This window comes from Gigantopelta aegis, chromosome 4, assembly GCF_016097555.1.
Source record: "Gigantopelta aegis isolate Gae_Host chromosome 4, Gae_host_genome, whole genome shotgun sequence".
Lineage (NCBI taxonomy): Eukaryota > Metazoa > Mollusca > Gastropoda > Neomphalida > Peltospiridae > Gigantopelta > Gigantopelta aegis.
In genome coordinates, this window is record NC_054702.1 from 60,711,244 (window position 1) to 60,734,701 (window position 23,458).

Here is a 23,458-nt window from a genome sequence, read left to right on the forward strand (position 1 = left end):
AAAACGAAAACGTTATAATTAGCAACATTAACAGTGCTGGTAAGGAATATTTTCGGTTTATTGTTTAAACTGCATATATATATTTTTTTTTTGAGAAAAATAAATACAAAAGTGATATTCTATTACTGTTTCTGTTTTGTTTTGTTTAAATAATATGTTTAATGTAATATATTACAGGACAAGCTCTGATACTCACCAAATTAACCAGTTACAAGTTTTAAATAATTAGTGAATTTTATTTTAATTGTCACGAAATGATAAGTGTAATAGATAATTCGGCTAAATGTTTTGCTCACTCAGAACTCGCCCTGCTGTGAACACCCATGGATGATACCTGTCACTCAACACAATAATTAGTCTTCAACAATCGATATGTCCTCCGTGTTATCATATTTCCAGAAATGGCTTTTACCCAGGACATCGCTTGTTGATCACCATATTGTTCTAAAACATTCTTAATAATAACCTTAAGTAAAACTAAATTAGAATTAAAAAAAATTCTCAATGTCCTGGTACAAACAGCTTGTTCACATTAAAATTCCAATTTTATATCGCATAGATTAAAATTATTCTGTCCATAGAAAAAACCTATAGGTCTATCAAAGGAACTGTCCTGTGTTAGCAGTCATTGTAAGGTATTTCCGACTAACAGAGAGGGACACATATTAAATACCTTTTCTTGTTTAGAATACCAGTGTCTATATAAATCCAGTTTGTTTTCTGTCGTGTGTTAATGTTGGTTGTAGTCATTTTCCATTTTACTTCGTAATATATACGTTTTCGTACGTACGAAATTATCGGAAATTAAACTCCTGCTTGGGCTACTAGTAATATTAGTACCGAGACAAAAAAAATCATTTATATACAGCCACTGGCATTCTGAACAGGAAAGTACTTTTAATATGTAATTTAAGTCATCAAAAAGGCTTCGTATCATTTAGGTGTGGGGTTTTATCTCTCCCAGTAGTCCTCTGGGCTTACGTCATGGGCGAAACTGGTTGCCCTGTCATGAAATCTGGTAGCCCCGGGCGTCCGGACACGGGATTTTTACAACCCATGTAAACATGCTACAGTGACAACAAACTCAGTATAGTCCCTTTACATCTAGTACCACATTCGATGAAGAAAATTTCATTGGAATCCTTTCCTTGTCACCATTTAAAGGGACATTCCTGAGTTTGCTGCATTGTAAGATGTTTCCGACTAATAAAATATTTCTACGATTAAACTTAAATATTAAATATATTTTCTTGTTATATCAGTGTCTATGTATTCAATGTGTTTCTGGTCGTGTTAATATTTGTAAGAAGCACAAACTGGACTTTGTCTTCAAATAATTTTGTACGTACGAAAAAAATATTTTAGGAAATAAAATGAAATTTAACCTAGTACAAATATAAGAACAATCAGAAACACATTTAATATACGCCCACTAATATTTTATGCAAAAAATATATTTAATATGTAATTACAATCGTTAAAAAGTCTGTTACTCATTAACACCTTAAACATTGCAGCAAACTCGGGAATGTCTCTTTAAGGCCACATTGCCCATGTGACTACACTGCCCTGTAATTATATACAATCACGGATTTGAATTTTGTTGACAAAATATGAATTCCTTGGTACCCCATACTTAAGTGAGTAGCATAACTTTAAAACGTTATATAAAATTCCACTCGTACTCGTAGCCTTTTTTTTTGGCCATAAGAAGCTACAATGCATTACTTGTATACTACGCAATCACCTTAGATATTGCATTGTTATCTCGTTTAACAGAATCATGCATCGCCATCGGTCCAGTCAAGAAGAACATGTAAATCAAGATAATGTTCAGCCATTTAAGCACAATGTCATTTGAATTCATTAGAACATGCATGACATCATTACTAACATGAACACCAGTGTTAACAATACCTTTTACTATACTGAATTCTCTAGACTTGCTTACTTGAATTATTAAACTTACAGACATCAATCCCATTAGATTTTGTTCTAATCAGCTGGTGTCTTCTCCGGTTGCCAAAAGAAGTATTTGTACTACCTAAATCGGCGTCGTGGTTTAGCCATCGTATATAAGGCTAGTAGGTTCAGGGTTCGCATCCCGGTACCGGCTCACACTCAGAGCGAGTTTTAACGACCCACTAGGTAGGTGTAACATCACTCCACCCTCTTCTCTCTCACTAAACCATTATCCTGAACAGAGAGTCCAGAAAGCTGAAGTGTGTGCCCAGGACAGCATGCTTGAACCGTAATTTGATATAAGCACGAAAATAAGTTGAAATCAAAATATCTTTACAATATAGACTTAAACCGAACGCACGAAGTTCCGTGAATAGACTGTGTCCCGTTGAGATAGTTCCCCTTTTAAACAGTGCTCCACAACTAGTATATAAAAATAAGTTGAAATGAAATTTACTACATGTCTGTCTTATGGATGATAGTGTCGAGGGGTGTGTGTGTGGTGGCCGTAGCTCAGTAGTAAAGCGTTCTCTTGATGCGGGGTCTGTCTGTGATAGATCCCCGTCGGTGGACGCACTGGGTTATTTCTCGTTCCAGCCGTGGTATGGGCTATCCTGCCTGTGGGATGGTGCATATTAAAAATCCCTTGCAACTCATGGAAAAATGTAGTGGGTGTCCTCTCTAAGACTATATCAAAATTAATTTAGTTTTTACATCCAATAGCCGATGATTAATAAATTAATATGCTCTAGTAATGTCGTTGACAAAATACATTTTAATTTTGATAGTTTCGATGAGGTATATTATAGTAAACAATAAAAATTAACGATAAAATAAAGTCTCTTTCTAAAAACCACAATTAAAAATCACAAGTTAAAAGGCTCAACGTTTCGTCAGCTAAATGCTGCCATCCTCAGGAGCAAACTAAACATAAAACCAGGAGTTCAACATTAAAAACAGGCGAATAAAAACAGTTCAAGTGAAAATGTCAAGTTAAAAGACTAAAAAAATCACAGGATAAGCCGACTGGGGGAAAGTAACAAAAGAAGAGTCAGTGACTGCTTGGGTCATACTCATTAAGTCCGTCAGGCCACATTGTGTTCAAGCGGTGCATCCAGAGTGATTCGGCAATGTTCAATTTAGTATTATCAAGATTAACGATATTTTGTAACACAGTGCAATTATAATCATGTCCTGCTATATTGAAATGAGGGGCCACATGGGGTGCTTTAGATTGTTTATTATACAGAATGTTGTGCCTATGATTACTGAGTCGGGGACTGAATGGTTGGGTAGTTTGTCCTACATATTGCATTTTGCAGTTAATACAAGTCAGACAGTAAATAACAAAAGTTGTACTACAGTCTACACTGTCTTTTATCTAGAACACTTTATTGTTCTTGCTGTCAATATTTTGGGTGGATGTAATTTTTTCACAAGTTTTACACCTGGGCCTGTGACACGGGCGACAACCCCAAGTAGTTTTATCTGATGTCGGGAGTTTAAGTTTGTTGGCCCTCAGAATGTTGCCAATGGTAGCATTTCGTTTTTCCGCAATTACCAGTTTGGTCTCCTCTAGCACGTGACACATTTTGTTACTTGTGGTAAGGATGTTGGTGTCTGCAGCCAGTTTACGGAGTTGGGGCTGGCGTGGGTCGAATGTAATAACCCAGGGAAGTGTTCTTTTGGAGTTAGTGTTGGGCTGTTTGTAATTTAAGAGTTCATCTTGAGTATGTTGTTTAGCTTTCTTGAAGAAGTTAGTAACTCTACTTTTTGTGTAGCCGCATTGACGGAGGTAGGTACAGAACTGTTCTAGGTGTTGGTCTGCCCACTCTGGTCTGCTGCAGATTCTGAGAATCCGGAGAGCTCCACTGTATGGTATTGCACGGAATACATGTCTGGGGTGGCAACTGGATGGTGTTAAGTACCTGTGAGAAGCTGTTTCTATGTGATGACAAGTAGCATATCTATTGAAATACTGGTATAGGAATTGAAATATAGGACGTGACTGTTTCATGAATACTGCTACATGACTTATTTTATATTCTTAGCTTCATGGAAAGATCGATTTAATAATGTAGCCAACAGTATACATGTTATTGATATTAGGCCTACATTTGTACGTATTTAAACTGTTTTTAAAAGATACAATCTGAAGTTATTAATAACATACAATATTTGCATTGAACTGAAGTCTCTTAATGCTAAAGGTTTAATAACAATAACAATGACGATTCCATTCCTAAGAAATAATTATACGCACTAAATTATTCCTCGTATTACTCCCCCCACCCCTGCTCTCTCTCTCTCTCTCTCTCTCTCTCTCTCTCTCTCTCTCTCTCTCTCTCTCTCTCTCTCTCTCTCTCTCTCTCTCTCTCAATATCTCTCTCTCTCTCTCTCTCTCTCTCTCTCTCTCTCTCTCTCTCTCTCTCTCTCTCTCTCTCTCTCTCTCTCTCTCTCTCTCTCTCTCTCTCTCTCTCTCTCTCTCAATATTTCTCTCAATATCTCTCTCTGACAAACACACGACATCCACCAATACATCAGACGTTTTAATGGTAGTGTGTAACCGCTGAATGTGGTACGAAACAGAGTTATCTCCACATTTCATGAAGGACAAGATGTCTGCCAGAAATTTGGGTGTTGACTTTGGTATGACAAAATCAAACACAAAACGTTTCCCTGTTCCTGTTGCGTGCATTAGACAACAAACAGTTATTAAACATTTCTATATATGCGATGTCTAATAAAATTTGACGGTTGACAATTTTATACACGTCTCCCACACCCACCTCGAAATTCAGAAATTGGGATGTCTACTACGGCCCGGGTCCATTCAAATATTATGTAGGCCTAACGAATGGGGCCGCGTGGGTTTAGGCCTAAACGTTATGAAGCATTACAGTGGGTGGGTGGGTGACTTGATCAGTTTTAATTAGATTAAACTAACTTGAAAAGCATTGAATCTGAATACCAGCAACTCTTAAGTAGCTAAAATATACAATGTTTTAATCACGAGATTTTCTTCAAACGCATTCAGGTGCATTAATTAGTAATGTTCAAACAAACAAAATTTTCAATAGCAATTTTGCATTGGAAGTTTTCCAGCATTCTTAAAACATGGCAGCGGTCGCTCGATGCGCGGTTGGTGTGGGATCAATCCCTGTCAGTGGGCCCATCATTCCAGCCAGTGCACCACGGTTGATATATCAAAGGCTGTGATATGTACTACCCTGTCTGTGGTATGGTGCATATAAAAGATCCCTTGCTGCTAATCGAAAAGAGTAGCCCATGAAATGGCGACAGCAGGTTTCCTCCCTCAATACCTGTGTGGTCCTTAACCATATGTTTGACACCATATAACCGTAAATAAAACATTTCTTTCTTTCTATCTTTCTTAAAACAGAAACGTTATGTACCCAGTTATGGTTAAATTATTGTAAGGAGATGCAAAGTGACTTCATTGGAATACTGATGTCATTCAAATTAAAAATTAGCTATATAGAGGATTCGTCACCAGTATTTTTTAATTTGAAAAAATATCAACTGAATCTATGTTAATGGATATTTGTCGAGGCTCTACCAAGACAAATGCCGATTAACTAGACAAGGTTGATATTTTACATATTAAAACACACGAGTAGCGAATTCTATTTATCCTATAACACTTCGAAAATAACATAATAAATGTTTTAGAAATCACAGCACTAAAGTCGCCGCCATTGGTAATATGACGTCATCACGATTAGCACAAATTAGTTTGATGTCGCACATTTTAACTAAATCCTTGAAAACGTGCTCAGGTACACAGGTCTTGTTGGCTTGTAAGCAAATGACCCATCCACACAACACATTACCTAGAGACCGTGCAAATTTGCATACCATTATTAACCGGGTTAATACACTAAAATTATCACATGGGTTTATGACATGGATATCATGGGTAAGTTATTGGATAAATTATTATAATACTGCATTAAAATAAAAACTGATCTATTAACCTTGAACGCTGTCAAATTTCTATAACAAGTAGACAATGCTGTTTACAGGTCAGTATTTTTTTTTCTTTCATAATTCTGGACAAAATATTAATTTGAAGTTTTAAAAGATGAAAGAAATAAAAAGTGCCTTTTGTCAAATATATTATATAAAACAAATTACAGTTGGATATGTTTTATTTATTGTGTACGATGCCAAAACAAGGGTCCGAAAAGTGACTGTCGTCGACCTTAATAACATTGCTGCTCTATAAGGACCTCGCTGCACTTGGAACTGACAACAAAACTTGTGTCCAGATTACTGAGATCTAAGGCTTGGCAGATAAGGGTGTAACAATATACTCAAAATTGCAGATGAAACATTTTATAACAAAAATCTCTATCCAGTTTAACATGAGACAGGAATGATATTAGTTAACTGATATTAAAAGAGGTGCTATTTGATGAGGTGCTATTTGATCTACTGCCTACCTGTAGGCTACTACTACCTATTAGTATAGATGGTCTACAGACAGCAAATCACATACAACAGCCTTTGGTATACCAGCCTAACCACTGAAACCCATTTTCTCTTATTCTCACGTATATAGGATAGATCTAGCCCATGAAAGAAGGAAGGAAGGAAGGAAATGGTTTATTTAATGACACACTCGAACACATTTTATTTACAATTATATGGTTAAGGACCACACAGATATTGAGGGAGGAAACCCGTCGTCACTTCATGGACTACTCTTTTTGATTAGCAGCAAGGGATCTTTTATATGCACTATCTCATAGACAGGATAGCACATACCATGGCCTTTGATGTACCAGTCGTGGTGCACTGGTTGGAGCGAGAAATAGGCCCACTGAAGGGGATTGACCCCAAACCGACCGTGCATCAAGTGAGCGCTTTACTACTGGGCTACGTCTTGCCCCCTTTCCATGAAAGAAAGCTATATAAGAAATCTCACATGGGATATCATGTGCTTGCATTTAACATGACATCATTGTTAATATATGATGTCATATTAATGTGAGGTGGTGATGTTAGGATATTAAACGGTTGTAAATTAATATTTTGTTATTAAAACCTTCATTATAAAAGCTATCTTGTTAATTAAATGTAGTGTTAAATTTTATTTAACACATGAATTAAACACAGCAAATACAATGGTGTAGTTTAATTATAATAAAATGGTCAAATAAAAAAGTTACTCTTTCAGCTATCTTTGTTTGTGTAAAATAATGGTCTATATAATGAATGAATAAGAGAAAAAAACTCCATCATATGAGTTCATGTGGGATAAAAAAAAAGTACAGCCTCGGTGGTGAAAATTTTGACCCTAGGACTCGACAAGCCTCATCCCAGGTAGAAATTTCCAATACCAAGTGTACTTTTTCTAGGTCAGGTCAGGTCATAGGGCTTTACGTGCACATTCAGAGCAAGCTGTTGTAGTGCACGCCTGTCCTGGGCACAAGACACTTTTTCTATCCCACATGACCGCATATAATGGGAGTCTTACATTATTCACACTAAGGTTTTAATCATATGCTCCATAGAACTTCAGGTGAGCACACCACCACTGAGTAACATGTATAGTATATTGTTGACTTTTCTCTTGTTATTGCATATTACATAGCCTTAAACTAAATACAAATTCAGTGGGACATTTTATTAACTATGTATGTTTCAGATTTTCAGATTTTTTATTTACAGTTATATGGCATCACACATATGGTTAAGTACCAGAAAAAACCTGCTACCACTACTTCATTGGCTATGCTTTACAATGCATTGTTTCTGCCAGAAAGAAATATTTGGGTATGGCGCTATGGAGTTGAATGCAATCATAGTCAACTGGGGGTTTGATGGCCTCCACCAGAAAGAAAATGGGTTAGATTTAGGGTTAAGAAAATCAGACTGTAATGATAAGACCATACCCATTTTACTCTCTGGCAGAAACCGTGCAATGAGCAGCAAAGGATCTTTTCTATATGCAAAATCTCACAGACAGTATAGTACATACCACAGCCTTTGTTACACCAGTTGTGGAGCATTGTTTGGAACACAAAATGGCCCAGTGGGCACACCGACAGAGATCAATCCTAAATCAGTCACTCATTAGACGAGCACTTTACCAGTGGATTATGTCCCACCTCAAGTTTCACAGATCACAGTAGTGTGTAACGAACATTCAATTTATTAGTAAGTGGACATTGCTAATGAAAATTTTGAATTGAAAATGTTCCCAATATTTGTGTTAATTTTCTTTTTGAATAATCCGATGCCATATAACCGTAAATAAAATGTGTTGAGTGCGTTGTTAAATAGATCATTTCCTTCCTTCCTTATTGGATACTTACCGGTATATATATTTGTAGATGAGAGCTGGTTTCAGAATGTCTATGTGAACTTGCCGGCTGTGAAGAGACGAGCTGAAACGCTGGGAACTCGGCGCACCGTCAAGAAACAGTGGCAGGTAAACTACCCAGACTTCAGCTATGTGTAGGTTCATATGAGTAAGGTTGCAGAAAACCTGCACGGCTGGCTGACCGTATTCATTTTAGATTCCATATACGATAAGCAGTGTTGATTTCACTTCTTACAAGCCAAAGTCTTTTCTCTATCTCTATGATGTTGACTTCAGTGACATTACCATGTGATTTGTGTGCTTATCCAGTAGGAATTCAGGGCTCGAAACTCACCAAAAAATATGGTGGCCCAGAAAATAATAATGGATGTTGGCAAATTATGGTAAGTGAACCACAAGCAAGATTTTAATGTGGAATACAAATATTAATAGTGGCTCATATGTTATAGTTCTAAAGAAAATTGTCCACATAATATTATTGAGCGACTAACACAATGATTGTTTTAATATTTAAGTCGCCCAAACAGGACATTGGTCACATTTGGCAATCTGGCCACAGGATGTTTAGAGCCCTGGAATTGTTACAGAGTTTCTTGTCAGACTTGCCACATAACCATCTGTATGACAAAATACATATAAACATCCTGATATATGTCATACCATACAAGTATAACTATTCAACTACCAGTATGTAGATATCTTTCTGCATGTGGTATAAGTTTGCAAAATGTATGGAATTCAGCTTTAAGTCATTTTGAAATGAGCTAGACTCAAGATTTCAGAAGGGACTGAAAGAGCTAGCGCAAAATACTGGCATGGAGGGCATATCATCCATGTGATATTTTCTCAGTATTTAATTTTCTTAAATATGTTTTACATTTTGATTTATTATCTCCCCTTGATAATTTAATAGCTTATAAATGTGTTGGACAGAAATGTTTGTTGAGTATTTAGTTATATTTTAGTTAGCTTAAAAAAGGGAAGTCTTAAACTTTTTAATTATTCATACATTGTTTGATATTGCAGTCGACTCTTGTATTTGTTTATTTTTAATAATTTTTGCAGATATGAAAAATAAAAATATGCTACATTCACTGTATATAGCTTGATACATGTACACTATTCTTTCTGTACTTTTTATTTCTCATTTGTTTGAAATCTTGCACAGATGTTAGCTGTACATTTTGGCAAATTGCTAAGTTTTATGTAAATTGATTGAAACAGCTTTATATAGTTTTTAGCTAATTTAATTGTTACATACCAGTATCCCCAATTCTGAATTGTAGCTCAAACTTGATCCACTCGATATAAACCCAGAGCTCGCGCTATCAGTAGCCAAATTAGCCATTGGGTAATTTTTACAAAAAAACATGCCTCATAAAATTTGCAAGTGGCTAAAATTTTCTGTCATCTGATGTGAATAAACGGTTACATAATCTATCAGGACACCTGGGCCCGGTTGTTCGAAACCTTGGTTAGCGCTAACCCTGGGTTAAGTACCTAACCCAGAGTTAAATTTAATCATTGATTGAAAAATGCGTTGTTAGAACGTTGGCTAGCGCTAACATGAGTTAAATATACCCTAACCCTGGGTTAAAGTTAAAGCAGCTCTGACCTGCGGATAAATGTCTAACCAGTGATTAAAAGTGGCGAATTTGATTCCATTTGTATGTTTAGATGCGTTTTAAATGTAAAATTGTGCTGAAATAGAGTATCGGCATAAATTACAATATGGTGGTCAATATCTGGAAAAACATCGATCTGTATTAACCGTCTCTTATCATTAAATTGTTCATTAAATAACAGTATGAATAATTAAAAACATGAATTGCAAGACTGTTTATACTTTACTGCTGGGAGTAGACCCAAGTCATTCGTCAAATGTACCAGACGTTTCGTACCCAAGCCAGTTCGCCCCAAGTCAGTTCGCTCCCAGTTTGACCAGGCGGGATCTAGCTCTGTCGGTTGAGGTAGTTGCGTCATAGGATCTAATCACCTCGGAAAAGGTACTCGCTGTGATCAAGTAACAGTTTTAGAATTATTAGTGCAAAATTTATTTGTATTTCTATGCCTTTTCCTTACTAGTGAGATTAACGAATGGGTCATTTGCGGTTATTAGTAATTAATCATCAAGAAGATAAACGTCATCAGGAAATGCATGCAATGATTAATTTACAGTTAACTAGTAATTATCAGCACAACATTTTGGTCGGTGTAGATCGAAGGGCTTTTGGCTTAGTAGAACCTGTCGTGTCACGGCCGTAATGGGCAATCTCTCATTCCAGCTTATTAAAATCTGCATTATATATATACGTGTACTAATATATGAATATTATACATTTTATTTAAAGTAAGGACCAAATTATAATTTGATCTTTTTTTTCTACGTGAATTTGAATTTCCTTCCAAGTGACATTAAGCAATAGCCTATGGCTGTCAGTGACCACATAACTTATTTTACCTAGTTGTATAATTCATGTAGTCTGTTTCATGTTTATTTCTTGTTATCATCGTTCAAGGACAGATACACCAAACCCCAAGTGGAGGCGAACAGAACTTCTTCATTTTTGTTGGGATAACTGGTAATATGTTGGGGTCGAACTGGTATGGGGCGAACTAACTTGGGGGTGAAACGTCAGAAATTCCTAGCTCAAGGTCAGCCTTTCTCTCTTTTTTTACACACAATATTAAACATTTCACTTTAGCTCCATTTTTACCAAGAGGTATAATTTCCAAAAATATTGCAGCTTTTTAATTACAGCCATATGTATTCATAACTATTAAACACACATACAAAAAGCAATTTTTCACTGAAAGATTTTGAGCCTTTTAAAAATGGAAATATCTAGATTAGTTTATTATTATTATTGTAGGAACATGTAAAGTGATGTCATTCGAATACTGACGTCATTGAAATTAAAACGTGTGAACGATGGGACATACCGTAGCTGTCTAGGTAATCTTCACCCCCTGTCAAAACAATTGTCTGTTCCACATTGATCAGACAAGGACACTTAGTATATTTATATTTTTCATAATGTATAGAAAAGCTTAAAAGATGGAAGCTAAAAACTATACAAGCTGTTAAATATGACATATAAAATATTACAGTAACATGTGATTTATTTGTTGTGTGCGAAACCAAACAAATGATACCGCAATGTCCTGTCATCAACCTTAGTAATATAACCTGGCATGTTTTTGCAACTGCCTTCTCCCGCTAGTTTTTGTCTTATTGTTTTCACTAATTGTCTCAATATTTTACGCATCATAATTTACAATTATCTATCATTATCAGTAAATCGTATTCCTCACCTTTTCTGTTTATTGCTGTTCATTTTTGAAAATTACAGAAGCACTAGCAGTACGGACAGGCAACTTTAATGTTGACAACAGGAAGTACATTTACTTTACACTGATTGGTTAACTGCACTTAACCCAGAGTTATTGAAAAGTAACCCTGGGTTAGTGAAAACTAACCCTGAGTTTGCTAACCCAGAGTTAAAAGTGTGTTTCAGCAACGGTTTTTTAACCAGTGATTAGTCAACCCTGGGTTATGGAATTTAACTCACAGTTAGTGTTAATCAGTGATTAAGTTAACCCAGGCTTCGAACAACCGGGCCCTGAAATATAATAATAATACCAAATATTCAATTAGCATACTAGTGATCTCGCGATCAGTAACGAGAAACGGTGTCATCCAGAATACAGCATAATAATGTTTGCTTATTTTTAATAATCACGGTTATTAATTTTAATGGCATGTATTCAACATGTATGAAAGCAAAGTCTGAAAGATCTGTAGCTTGTTATTTTAACTTTGTAAAGTTTTTGAACCAAAATAATAAAAATGGACTGACAATTTCTGTCAGTTTCAATACAAAGACAAGTAGGCTGAGTTCAGCCAGACCGAACCAAAAAAATGTCCACTCTTCTGGTTTATGCACTTCACGTTAAACCCAATGTCCACATGTGAAATTTATCAGATAGTTCGCAGTCGTTAGGAAAACATTCATTGGCTGAACTTAGGGCTGCTCTAAGTGTGCGTATGGGCCACGCTTTACAGTCAACCGAGACCACACAACGTTGTGTCAACAGACATCATTGTGGACATTAAACAATACGATTACACGCAACTAAATCTTGATGTAAATTTGTAAAAAAAAATAATAGTTGTTCGCATCAATGAATACTTAATTATTGTTTTGTTCATTTATTTCTGTTGTCTTTGTTAATTTTGCACTCATGCATATCACAATCGCAGGAAATGAATGTACAGTATTTATACCAATTGCGGTTAAATGAACACTGAATACAATTAGTTTACAATAATCATGACATTTGTTAGATAAAATATATAAATTTGTAGACTGTAAGGTGACATCTCAAAAGTTAGCTGGATTTAAAAAGACCTTAAATTTCAATTCAGTATCTTTTTAATAAAAAAACAACTGACTAAGATGTAATAACGTGAAGTCAGCATTCTTAGCCTAGTTATTTTACAAGCTAAAATCAATAAGTATTTAACACGACGCTGAAATCAAGAATAGCAACAACATGACGCAAATTACAAAATTGTTGGGGTAGGGAATTGATGGGTTACTTCAATAATAATAAAAAAGCAATTCATACCAACATAAAGATTGTTTAGCTATTTTAAAGAAGTAATGAGCTCTATTTAAAAAAAGAAAAAGAAAAAGTATTGGCTCTCGAATTTTTATTTGAAAAAAAAAGAAATAAAATTTAAAAAACAACACCCTCCATAAACATCCACCCACCCACATATGTTTGTACGTTGTTTGTTGATTTAATGTCATAGACCTTAGAAGTGGGGTGGGTGGTTGCAGGGTGCACTGACCTCCATCTCTGAATAGTGCATATTCCCCCCCCCCCCCCCCAACACACATGGACAATGAAAAATCAAAGTACAGTAATATATTAACTGCCCTTACCCCCATTGCTGTCTTTGATTTTGATCAAGAAATAAGGTTTTGTTCTGAATTATTCCAGTTTGTACATAATTATCTGATAAAGATGCATTTTCATATCCATATATAAATACTCTATACAGTACTGCACAAAACAGTTTTGGCTAAAACATTTTCATGATGGCTAATAAAATCCTATTTGGCTACCAATATTTTTGATGTAGGGTGAGCCCTATAAACCATACAGTTTGGCACTTAATATTATGTTTTCTGAACATACACAATCATTTAACCATGTCTTTCATAATTGTTGACACCAACAGTGTTTTATGTTTTAAATAATCATAGTGAGCCTATTAAGTTATCAGTATATTTTCTGTACCATTTTCGTTTCTATTTGTGCTAAGGGAACGGAATTGTAATTTTAGGCTGCATGGCTGCTGAGAGCTGTGTCATGCATTGACCTGACAACGCTGTCCGGTGACGACACGCTGACAAATGTACAGAGACTCTGTTTCAAGGCTAAGTGGCCCATTCGACAAGATCTCATGAAGAATATGAATTTACAAGATCTGGGTAATGACAAACACATTTTTCAGTTATTTACCGTTTTATGTTTTACCACACATTTTATTTTAAAAATAAATGGAAAATAATAGAATAAAAATGAACATAGAGGAGATTGAAAATGTGTGAACATTTAGTATATGTATATGTGTGTGTGTGAAGTAGCTGTACATGAAAGACATTGAGAGGAGTGATTGACTTAGATTATAGGCAGCCATTTAATATATATTACCATATTGATACCATAGACATTCACATGCTAAGGGGAGCTAAGTGATGCGGAGCGTGCATGATAGCTCCCCTTAAATGGTAAGGTCTGACATAGATTTAAGGCCTCGGTGGTGTCGTGGTTAGGTCATCGGACATAAGGCTGGTAGGAACAGGATTCGCAGACTGGTACCAGTTTCCACCCAGAGTGAGTTTTAATGACTCAATGTGTAGATGTAAGAACACTACACACTCTTCTGTCTCACTAACCACTAACAACTAACCCACTGTCCTGGCCAGACAGCCCAGATAGATGAGGTATGTGCCCAGGACAGCGTGCTTGAACCTTAATTGAATATAAGCACGAAAATAAGTTGAAATGAAAAGATTTAAGGCAAAAATGTTATAATTAGTTTTTTATCACCCAGTGACTAAAGTAACTAAAACCATTAAATAATTTGTTGCATTTCAGACAAATGTTTTTCAAGAATAGTGGAAAGAGATTTTTGTCTTTTTAATATCCCATTGTGTATTGTAATTTGATAGTTTGATTTACATATAAAATAAGTTTTCTAGTAACTGAAAATCTGATGTCTCTCTTTACAGGACTGACTGTTGGAGCTATCTGTGTTTACCCGAACCGTGTGTCAGACTGTGCTAAAGTCTTGAAGTCTATTGATGCTACACACATACCAGTTGCTTCAGGTACTTGCTGCTTTAGTAAAGTCTTGAAGTCTGTTGATGCTACACACATACCAATTGCTTCAGGTACTTGCTACTTTAGTAAAGTCTTGAAGTCTATTGATGCTACCCACATACCAATTGCTTCAGGTACTTGCTGCTTTAGTAAAGTCTTGAAGTCTGTTGATGCTACACACATACCAATTGCTTCAGGTACTTGCTACTTTAGTAAAGTCTTGAAGTCTATTGATGCTACCCACATACCAATTGCTTCAGGTACTTGCTGCATTAGTAAAGTCTTGAAGTCTATTGATGCTACACACATACCAATTGCTTCAGGTACTTGCTGCATTAGTAAAGTCTTGAAGTCTATTGATGCTACACACATACCAATTGCTTCAGGTACTTGCTGCTTTAGTAAAGTCTTGAAGTCTGTTGATGCTACCCACATACCAATTGCTTCAGGTACTTGCTGCATTAGTAAAGTCTTGAAGTCTGTTGATGCTACCCACATACCAATTGCTTCAGGTACTTGCTGCTTTAGTAAAGTCTTGAAGTCTGTTGATGCTACCCACATACCAATTGCTTCAGGTACTTGCTGCTTTAGTAAAGTCTTGAAGTCTGTTGATGCTACCCACATACCAATTGCTTCAGGTACTTGCTGCTTTAGTAAAGTCTTGAAGTCTGTTGATGCTACCCACATACCAATTGCTTCAGGTACTTGCTGCTTTAGTAAAGTCTTGAAGTCTATTGATGCTACCCACATACCAATTGCTTCAGGTACTTGCTGCATTAGTAAAGTCTTGAAGTCTGTTGATGCTACCCACATACCAATTGCTTCAGGTACTTGCTGCTTTAGTAAAGTCTTGAAGTCTGTTGATGCTACCCACATACCAATTGCTTCAGGTACTTGCTGCTTTAGTAAAGTCTTGAAGTCTATTGATGCTACACACATACCAATTGCTTCAGGTACTTGCTGCATTAGTAAAGTCTTGAAGTCTATTGATGCTACCCACATACCAATTGCTTCAGGTACTTGCTGCTTTAGTAAAGTCTTGAAGTCTGTTGATGCTACCCACATACCAATTGCTTCAGGTACTTGCTGCTTTAGTAAAGTCTTGAAGTCTGTTGATGCTACCCACATACCAATTGCTTCAGGTACTTGCTGCTTTAGTAAAGTCTTGAAGTCTGTTGATGCTACCCACATACCAATTGCTTCAGGTACTTGCTGCTTTAGTAAAGTCTTGAAGTCTATTGATGCTACACACATACCAATTGCTTCAGGTACTTGCTACTTTAGTAAAGTCTTGAAGTCTGTTGATGCTACCCACATACCAATTGCTTCAGGTACTTGCTGCTTTAGTAAAGTCTTGAAGTCTGTTGATGCTACACACATACCAATTGCTTCAGGTACTTGCTGCTTTAGTAAAGTCTTGAAGTCTATTGATGCTACACACATACCAATTGCTTCAGGTACTTGCTGCTTTAGTAAAGTCTTGAAGTCTATTGATGCTACACACATACCAATTGCTTCAGGTACTTGCTGCTTTAGTAAAGTTTATTTTGTTTAACCACACCACTAGAGCACATTGTGCTACTTTAGATGCTCTTGATCAGCATTAGTGTTTTAATTCATAGGAATGATTATCTTCCTACAGCAGATACATGTGTAGAGGGGATGATTTTCGGTGATCACAGAAAAATGAATGTAATCGTTGGACTCGGTAAATAATCATATATAGACAACAATATATTTGACCACTACTGTCTTTTTTCAATAGGAGATGGGGCATAGCCCAGTGGTAAATCACTGGATAGTGGGATATTTCTCATTCCAGCCAATGAACCATGACTAGTATATCTAAGGCAATGGTATGTGGTATCCAGTCTGTGCTAGTAATGGAAAAATATAGTAGGTTTCCTCTAAGACTATATGTCCAAATTACCAAATGTTTGACTTTCAATAGACAATGATTAATAAATCAATGTGCTCTGTTGGTGTCAAACAAAGCAAACGTTAACTTTAACTTTTTGTTGCAGTTGCTACAGGATTTCCTTCTGGTCAGATGCCTCTGAAGACTCGTCTGGAAGAAATACGGCAGGCAGTGGCTGATGGCGCGTCGGAGATCGATATTGTCATCAATCGACAGTATGCTCTCTCTGGAAACTGGAAAGGTTGGTAACATGCTTTGCCTTTTCCTATTTAACCTATCTCTGGCACATAACCATCTGTATGACAAATAATAATACATATATAGAACTAATAATACACAGGTTTGAAAATGGATGTGCTCTTCAGTGTTTGAAATAAGCACTTGTCCGTTTGTCCTGTTTGATAAGTGAAAATCTGCTCGGACAAACAAAATGTACCTTGGTGGTTGTCCAGTGGACAAATAAACATATTCAATGAAGTTTCATTTTGAGCAATGAAAAACATTGTCCTTGTACTTTAATAAAACAAACTATTTATTTGGATAAGTGAAAATATTGGTGGACAAGTAGATTTCTAGATGTACTGGTCCAGTGAACTAGTGAAAATTTCTACTTTTTTCTATCACTGCTCTTTTCTTGTTGGGATGTTTATAGAAACAGGCCAGAGTTTCCTTCATATTAAGTTTTTCAAATTTTATTTTTGTCGTTATTATATTAAATTTAAAAAGTAAGTGTGTCTTTTGACAAAAATGTTTGCAGTAAGGATTGTAGAAGAGTCTTATTAATGCCCTACTGATCCAACAGGAGGGTACTATAGGTTTCGTCTCAGTCCATCCGTCTGTCCCACATATGTTTTCCAGATATTTTTTGCCAGAGGGTTTGAAATATAGAGCTGAAATTCTGTATATAGTTTCATCATGTACTGTTACAGATCAAGTTTGACTTTCATGATCATTTACCCATTTTTGACGGAGTTGTGGCCCTTGAACTTAGGAGATGTGAAAAACATTTCCCGGACTTTTTTTTCAAAAAACCTTTAGATATTGAGCTGAAATTTTGTGTATAGGTTTATCACGTACTGTTACATATCAAGTTTGACTTTCATACCGATTTACCCATTTTTAACGGAGTTATGACCCTTGAACTTAGGAGATGTGAATTTTTTTTTTCCGTATTTTTGCAATGCCTGGAGATATAAAGTTGAAATGTTGTATATAGCTTTATCATTTGTATATAGCTTTATCATTTGTATATAGCTTTACAGATCAAGTCGAGGATTCGTGGTGATTTACCCACTTTTCAGAGTCCTTGAATTTAGGAGATAAAAAACATTTTTGGGTCCGGTATGGGGCATATATTGCTTTAGCAGTACTCTGAAAGTGCTTGTTATTGTCTGAACATGAACTGTACCCACTCAGCTTTGTACTAATGTGTTTACGTGTGTTTACATGTGTTCAGGAATCTACGAGGAGATTCGACTGATGAAGGAGGCGTGCGGAGAAGCACATCTGAAGACGATCCTGGCCACAGGGGATCTAGGATCTCTGTGCAACGTCTACCGGGCCAGCATGGTCTGTATGATGGCAGGTGAGAGTTCATGTGTGCGTGTGTTCTGTGGTGAGTTTAAATTATACAAATAAATACCATTTATCCTGCAACCACTGTTTGTATTGACCGATTAAAGCAAAGTCGTAAACGTATACTAGCAGATTATGACTTTTGACATCACTCATATGACGTCACACGCATAGCTACATGTACATTACAAAATTACTCATTTGGCCTCTAGGCCATCGTACAATAAGAACAATAATAGCTTTTTCCCTTAATTTTTATGGTCTGAAGGATAAAAATAATAACTAGTTACTGACGTCGGATATCTGCTTTATCCTGTTCAGGCCGAATGAGAAATTCCACTTGCGAAATTTCCCATTCTTACCGTCACAGGATAAAGCAGATATCCAACGTCATTAACTAGTTATTCTCTGTATATTTTGAATACCAGAAATGTAATTCTCATTTAAAACTGGTGATGTTCCAGTGATTGATTTTGTAATCGACAATTGATTGGGTTGGCTCAGCCGATGTGATGATTGATTATAAAAATCCATGATCGATTGTGTGTGAAAATATTAACTGTAATTGTCTAGAAAAATATTTAAATTAAATTGAAAATTAACATGGAATTCAACCCCCCCCACCCCACCCCCCGTCAAAAAAAGATAAAAGTTGATTATCTGTTCTGAATGTTTAAATATTAATTTTCAGGTGCTGACTTCATCAAGACGTCTACTGGTAAGGAGTCGGTGAATGCTACGTTTGTTGTTGCTCTCGTTATGGTTCGGGCAATACGGGAATACTACCACCGTACTGACTACAAGGTAACACATCTCTCTCTTCTTTTAATCATCATAAGGCCTACATGAATGTTACCGACTTAATGACCTTCATTGCAAAAATTGGTTTATAACCATTTTATCAGTGTGTTTGGCTTAAAATAGTTATCAGAGCATCAAGATGTAGAAATTAATTAATGTGAATGCCTTTTATATGTATTACAGAGAAGAAAGATATTTTTCTAAACAATTTACAAATAAGTTACAGAAGAAAACATTTTGTAGAGTACAAGTGCAAGTAATATTGTATATGGGAATTTGGCATTTTCATGCAATTGTAGATCCCCACCAGACATCTATTTCATTTAGTTTTTTTATTTTGTATGTGACCAAGATAAGATCTAAGAAGAAATTAAAGAATGGTGCATTAGAAGAAGAAAATTAAAGTTAAATGTAAAAAAAAAATAAAAAAACCCAGTAGAGATTGGAGCTTAAAAGAAAAAAACAAGAAAAAAAGTTTGGTATATTATAAAAAAAATATTGATATTTTGTTTTAGATTAATTTTGCATGGTTTTGATTTATAGCGATTTCAATTAGTGTGGTGTGATTTCAATTAGTGTGGTGTGATTTCAATTAGTGTGGTGTGATTTCAATTAGTGTGGTGTGATTTTAATTAGTGTGGTGTGATTTCAATTAGTGTGGTGTGATTTTAATTAGAGCAGGGATGTGAGAGCTACGCGGAAATGCACTTTTCCATTTCGTCTAAAAAAACACCAAAAACCCACCCCAAAATGATGTGCCTTTTGGCTGACGGACTTAGATCAAAAGTAGTATCATGCAATCGCAAGTAGTATTTGCGCATAGTATATTCCCTTGGCTGGATTTCTTCAGCTTCGCTGTGATTGGCCAGTTTTGTCCAATCCAGGATATGCTATTTGAAAGCCTTTGTTTGACTTAGGAAGAAAGTAAGCTTTTTTTGTTCCAGCCCCTCTCACATCCCTGTTAGAGTGATTTGGGTAACGGTGAATTAATTAATGAATGTTTAACAACAGCCCAGCACAAAGAATACATCAACTGTTGGGTGTCAAACAAAGAAAAGTCATGAAATGAAAGTAATTATTTTGATGTTTACTGCAGGTTGGGTTTAAGCCGGCTGGTGGTATACGTAGCGCCAAGGATTCGTGCACCTGGCTGTCACTGATGAAGGAAGAACTGGGAGACGAGTGGACGAAGCCCAACATGTTCCGTATCGGAGCCAGCGGTCTTCTCATAGACATAGAGAGACAAATCTTCCACTTTGTCACAGGCCACTACGCGGCTACACACGAACTACCCATGGCTTGAACTGGCTGTTTTAAGTTTTACCTCGGGCAAAAAGACAGCAAACTCAGTTGTTTTTGTTTTAAAGTTTATTAATTATCCGGGCCTCATGCTTATAAAAATTTTAAGAGTGTAGACTCTTATCTTTAATGATGTCATACACATACAGTTTGTATGGCTTTGCCATGAAGTTAAAAGTCTCGGACTCTATTAGAGTCGTGAGTCCAGACTGTAAATGTTTTATAAGCGTAAGGTCAGGGTTGGGGTGAAATAGCTAGTTTTAAATTGTTCAGCAATTTTATGCGGATATCTCATTTCTTTGGGCATATCTGGAGTGGGTGGTGGACTCAGCAGTATTTTTAGTTAAATTCTGAATTGATTTTGATTTCAGATTGTGATTGTGCTGCATGAATAGTGTATTGTGTTTTCTGGTTTATTGATTTGAGGTTTTGATAAAATAATAAATTACGATATTAGAAAAACACAACATGATTTTTATGTACATGTGATGCATCCTGGTGAAATTAAGGTGATTCCATGGAATTACATCACTTTGATGCATTTTAGGTATTATTTGATTGTCTCCAGAAAGCCAGCTACATTTGTGATTACTAACTGTAGTCTGATAAGATTATACAGGAGAAACACAATAATATGGAGTTAGGTTATCCAGAAACTATTCATTATGGATGGCAGTGCCATCAAACAAAATTGTCACTTTGTAAATATATTCATAACCCAGGATATTCATTATGATTTTGGATAGACATTAAAAACCAATCCTTTAACAATAAAGTTGTTTGCTTCATTTGATACCAAACCTCTAAGACAATATTTCCTTCCATTATAGATAGATAAGTAACTTGCTTGGTTAGTACTATCTGTTACTAATCAAAGGGTTGCGAACATATCATGTGCAAATTCTTTTGCCTCACACTTTGGTATCAGAAATCTCAGCATTCAATTTTTTGTTGTTGTATTTGTATTCCTTGAGTGAAAATAAAAAAAGAGTATTAATGTATGGATTTGTTTGTTTGCAGGTTTCAAACATTTGTAATCCAAGGGAGACTATTATTCTTAATATGATTCAATAACTCGTCCAGAAATTTCTTTATCCAGATGGTCTTTTTTTTAAACCTATACTGTCTGGATTAATGAGATTCCCCTGTAGTTTGATAAATTATAAAATAGACTATGGGTAATTTTTTTACTTGTATATTCTTTCATCTGTTTGAGGGTGATTTCTGGTGGGGAAGAGGGTGGGTGACATGTTTTCTCCAACATTTACCTCTTCTAAAATAAATAAATAAAATTATTTACATTAAAATAAATGGCAGCTGGTCCCACCATGTCATATTAATAGTACAGACAATCTCCTAACAAGTAGCATTTAATACTTTTTTTTCTTTCTTTTTTTATTTATTATTCATCTTGGTGTATTTGTTTCATATTACATGTATTTATATATACATGTACATGTGCAATATATTCATTAGTACATGTACAAATGTAACTGTATATTCTTGCTTGTATACTTGTTACCTGTTTTAAGATGTTGAAGATTTTCACGTTTTCCATCTATAACTATACATATAGCAGGTTCAACAAGCTTATATTTAGTGTCATTTATTGTACGCAAACTGTTCTGAAACCTGTAGATTGTCCTGTCTGTAACAACAGGATTGCATATGTTTAAATTAGTAAACCAGTGATTATATAAAAATTTTCTTTGATGTAGCATATTATTAACTTCCCAGAATAAATTGTATGCATTTTAATAGACATATCGCATCGAACTACAGTCTAATTCCACTAACATTTATTACTTCCTGAAACGGTAAGGACAGTTTTTGCCACGTCTGTTCGATAGAGTGGTCAAACATCTTCATTCTATTTATAAAATATCAAATATGTAACACTTAAATCAATAAAGGTTTTCATACTGATCAGCTGCATGGATAATATGTGATAAATTTTCTGTAGGAGCTATTTTATGTTTGTATATATATATATATATATATATATATATATATATATATAATATGTATATATAATATGTATATATACATGTGTACACACACACACACATACACACGCACACACACACACACACACACACACTACAAATTGCTATTACATTTAATGCTTGTTTTGTTTTTCTTCTGTGTATCCCAAACAAATATTATGGCAGCTAGATTATGATATCTGTGTTCAGAATATTACAGAATAAATATACTGTAAATATCCAATAGTTTGTTGTCCAGCATGTTTGAGCTATTTGAGTGAGTGAGTACGAATTGAGCCATGTCTCCAAGCCGTTTGTGTGAAAGAGGTGGGACATAGATGTAAAGCACTCCAATAAGTAAATATCCAATAGTTTGTTGTCCAGAACATATTCAGTTTTCCCAGTATTTGTGAGTGAGTTGGGGTGCAGGATTTAGCTCAGTCGGTTGAGTGCTCGCTTGAGGTGTTTGTATCATAGGATCGAACCACCTCGGTGGATCCATTCAACTGATTGGGGTTTTTCTCATTCCAACCAGTGCACCACAGCTGGACAAAGGCCGTGCTATATGTTTTCCTGTCGGTGGGAAAGTACATATAAAAGATCCCTTGATGCATTAGGAAAAATGTAGTGGGTTTCCTCTGATGACTACGTGTCAGAATTACCAAATGTTTGATATCCAATATCCGTATGATTAAGTTAATCAATGTGCTCCAGTGGTGTCGTTAAAATGAAATAAACTTAGATAAGAGTTGAGCCATCTCTGCAACCAAGGGTCGTATTCCATACTGACTCCTTATACATATGGGAAGGATGGATCAAAGTACCATGGCACAGAGGTAAAGTACTGGCCTGATGCATGGTTGCTCGTGGATTGATCCCTGTCGGTGGGCCCATTGGACTATTTTTTTGTTCCAGCCAGTTCTCCACAACTGGGGTGACAAAACCTGTGGTATACACTACCCTGTCAGTGTGACGCTACATTTTAAATACTCCCCCCCCCCCCCCCCCCCCCCTGCCCCTCTGCTAATCTAAAAGAGTAGCCTATTGCAAGGAAGCAGTGGGATTCCTATCTCTTATTATTTCTGTGATTGTGAAGCATGTACCCGATGTCATGTCCCTGTGATTGAAATGTATTGAGTCCATTGTTAAAAGACTCGTAGATGCAGG

General features: G+C 35.8%; 1 protein-coding gene across 1 annotated transcript; it reads left to right on the forward strand.

Moving 5' to 3' along the window:
- The first annotated feature begins 4,566 nt into the window (after nucleotides 1-4,566).
- LOC121370865 (deoxyribose-phosphate aldolase-like) lies at nucleotides 4,567-22,530 on the forward strand. Its single transcript, XM_041496373.1, has 8 exons — nucleotides 4,567-4,611; nucleotides 8,325-8,422; nucleotides 13,671-13,818; nucleotides 14,623-14,721; nucleotides 16,738-16,872; nucleotides 18,088-18,216; nucleotides 18,898-19,010; nucleotides 20,104-22,530. The coding sequence occupies exons 1-8, from the start codon at nucleotides 4,569-4,571 to the stop codon at nucleotides 20,308-20,310; spliced, it is 972 nt and encodes a 323-aa protein (XP_041352307.1). The 5' UTR covers nucleotides 4,567-4,568; the 3' UTR covers nucleotides 20,311-22,530.
- The last annotated feature ends 928 nt before the right edge of the window (nucleotides 22,531-23,458 follow it).